Below are 730 nucleotides of genomic sequence, written 5' to 3'. Positions count from 1 at the left end.
TACCCCCACAACCACAAACATATTACAAACGCAAACACAACATACACACAATCACATTAGCAACAACACATAACACAGCAAAAAACAAGAGAATAACGCTCTATTTACCCTTTTACAAATCCTCTTATGTAATGAACACATCTCCCCAGGCTGCATAGGATGGTGGAAACGGGTCTATATAATCGCTGGGTTTCTGATGCCATTGCCAACTACACTGCATGTACGTCTGCACCTTCTGTTATCACGGTACAAGAACCCTTAAATGTCAACAGTGTGTGGGTAAGTAGGTGTTCGAAATTCATTTTTCTCTTTAGTTTATTTCAGTTTTTGTATGTGTATTTGGTTTAGTGATTTTTTTCTTTGGTTTATTCCATTTTTTTTGTGTATGTTATTTTTCTCTTTTGGCTATATCTGTTTTTTCTTTTGTATATGTAAAGGTAAAGTTTGTGATACCTTTGAGAGAGTTATTGGTGTCGAGGCTAAAAGAATAATGTTGGAATTTTCATGTCTGTTTGGCTGATAAGCTGAGCTGATATCACTTTCAAATGAGTAAAGAAAAGAAAGGAAAAAGTTCTATGAAAGACTTACATACTGCTAATGTTAGTTTAAAAAACTCCTGTTGAACTCCACTCGCTTAAACATTTTCTGATGCAAAATAACTATATTAATGACGCTAGATAAACTTTGTCATCTTCACAGTGCATAAAGTGTACCTGGTTCAGCGTTGTTT

The 730-nt window shown here is 34.8% G+C and overlaps 1 protein-coding gene across 1 annotated transcript in view; it reads left to right on the top strand.

The window, feature by feature from the left end:
- The window catches only part of LOC119585950 (glutamate receptor ionotropic, kainate 4-like), a 42,530-nt gene that overhangs the window by 7,617 nt on the left and 34,183 nt on the right, over positions 1-730 (top strand). Inside the window, exon 8 of the mRNA XM_037934665.1 lies at positions 150-279. Within this exon, the coding sequence (XP_037790593.1) occupies positions 150-279 (130 nt within the window). The remainder of the gene's footprint in view (positions 1-149; positions 280-730) is intronic.

Source organism: Penaeus monodon, chromosome 20, assembly GCF_015228065.2.
Source record: "Penaeus monodon isolate SGIC_2016 chromosome 20, NSTDA_Pmon_1, whole genome shotgun sequence".
Taxonomy (NCBI): Eukaryota; Metazoa; Arthropoda; class Malacostraca; order Decapoda; family Penaeidae; genus Penaeus; species Penaeus monodon.
The sequence above is the reverse complement of the archived record's forward strand: the minus strand, read 5'-3'. Positions and strand labels throughout refer to the sequence as shown.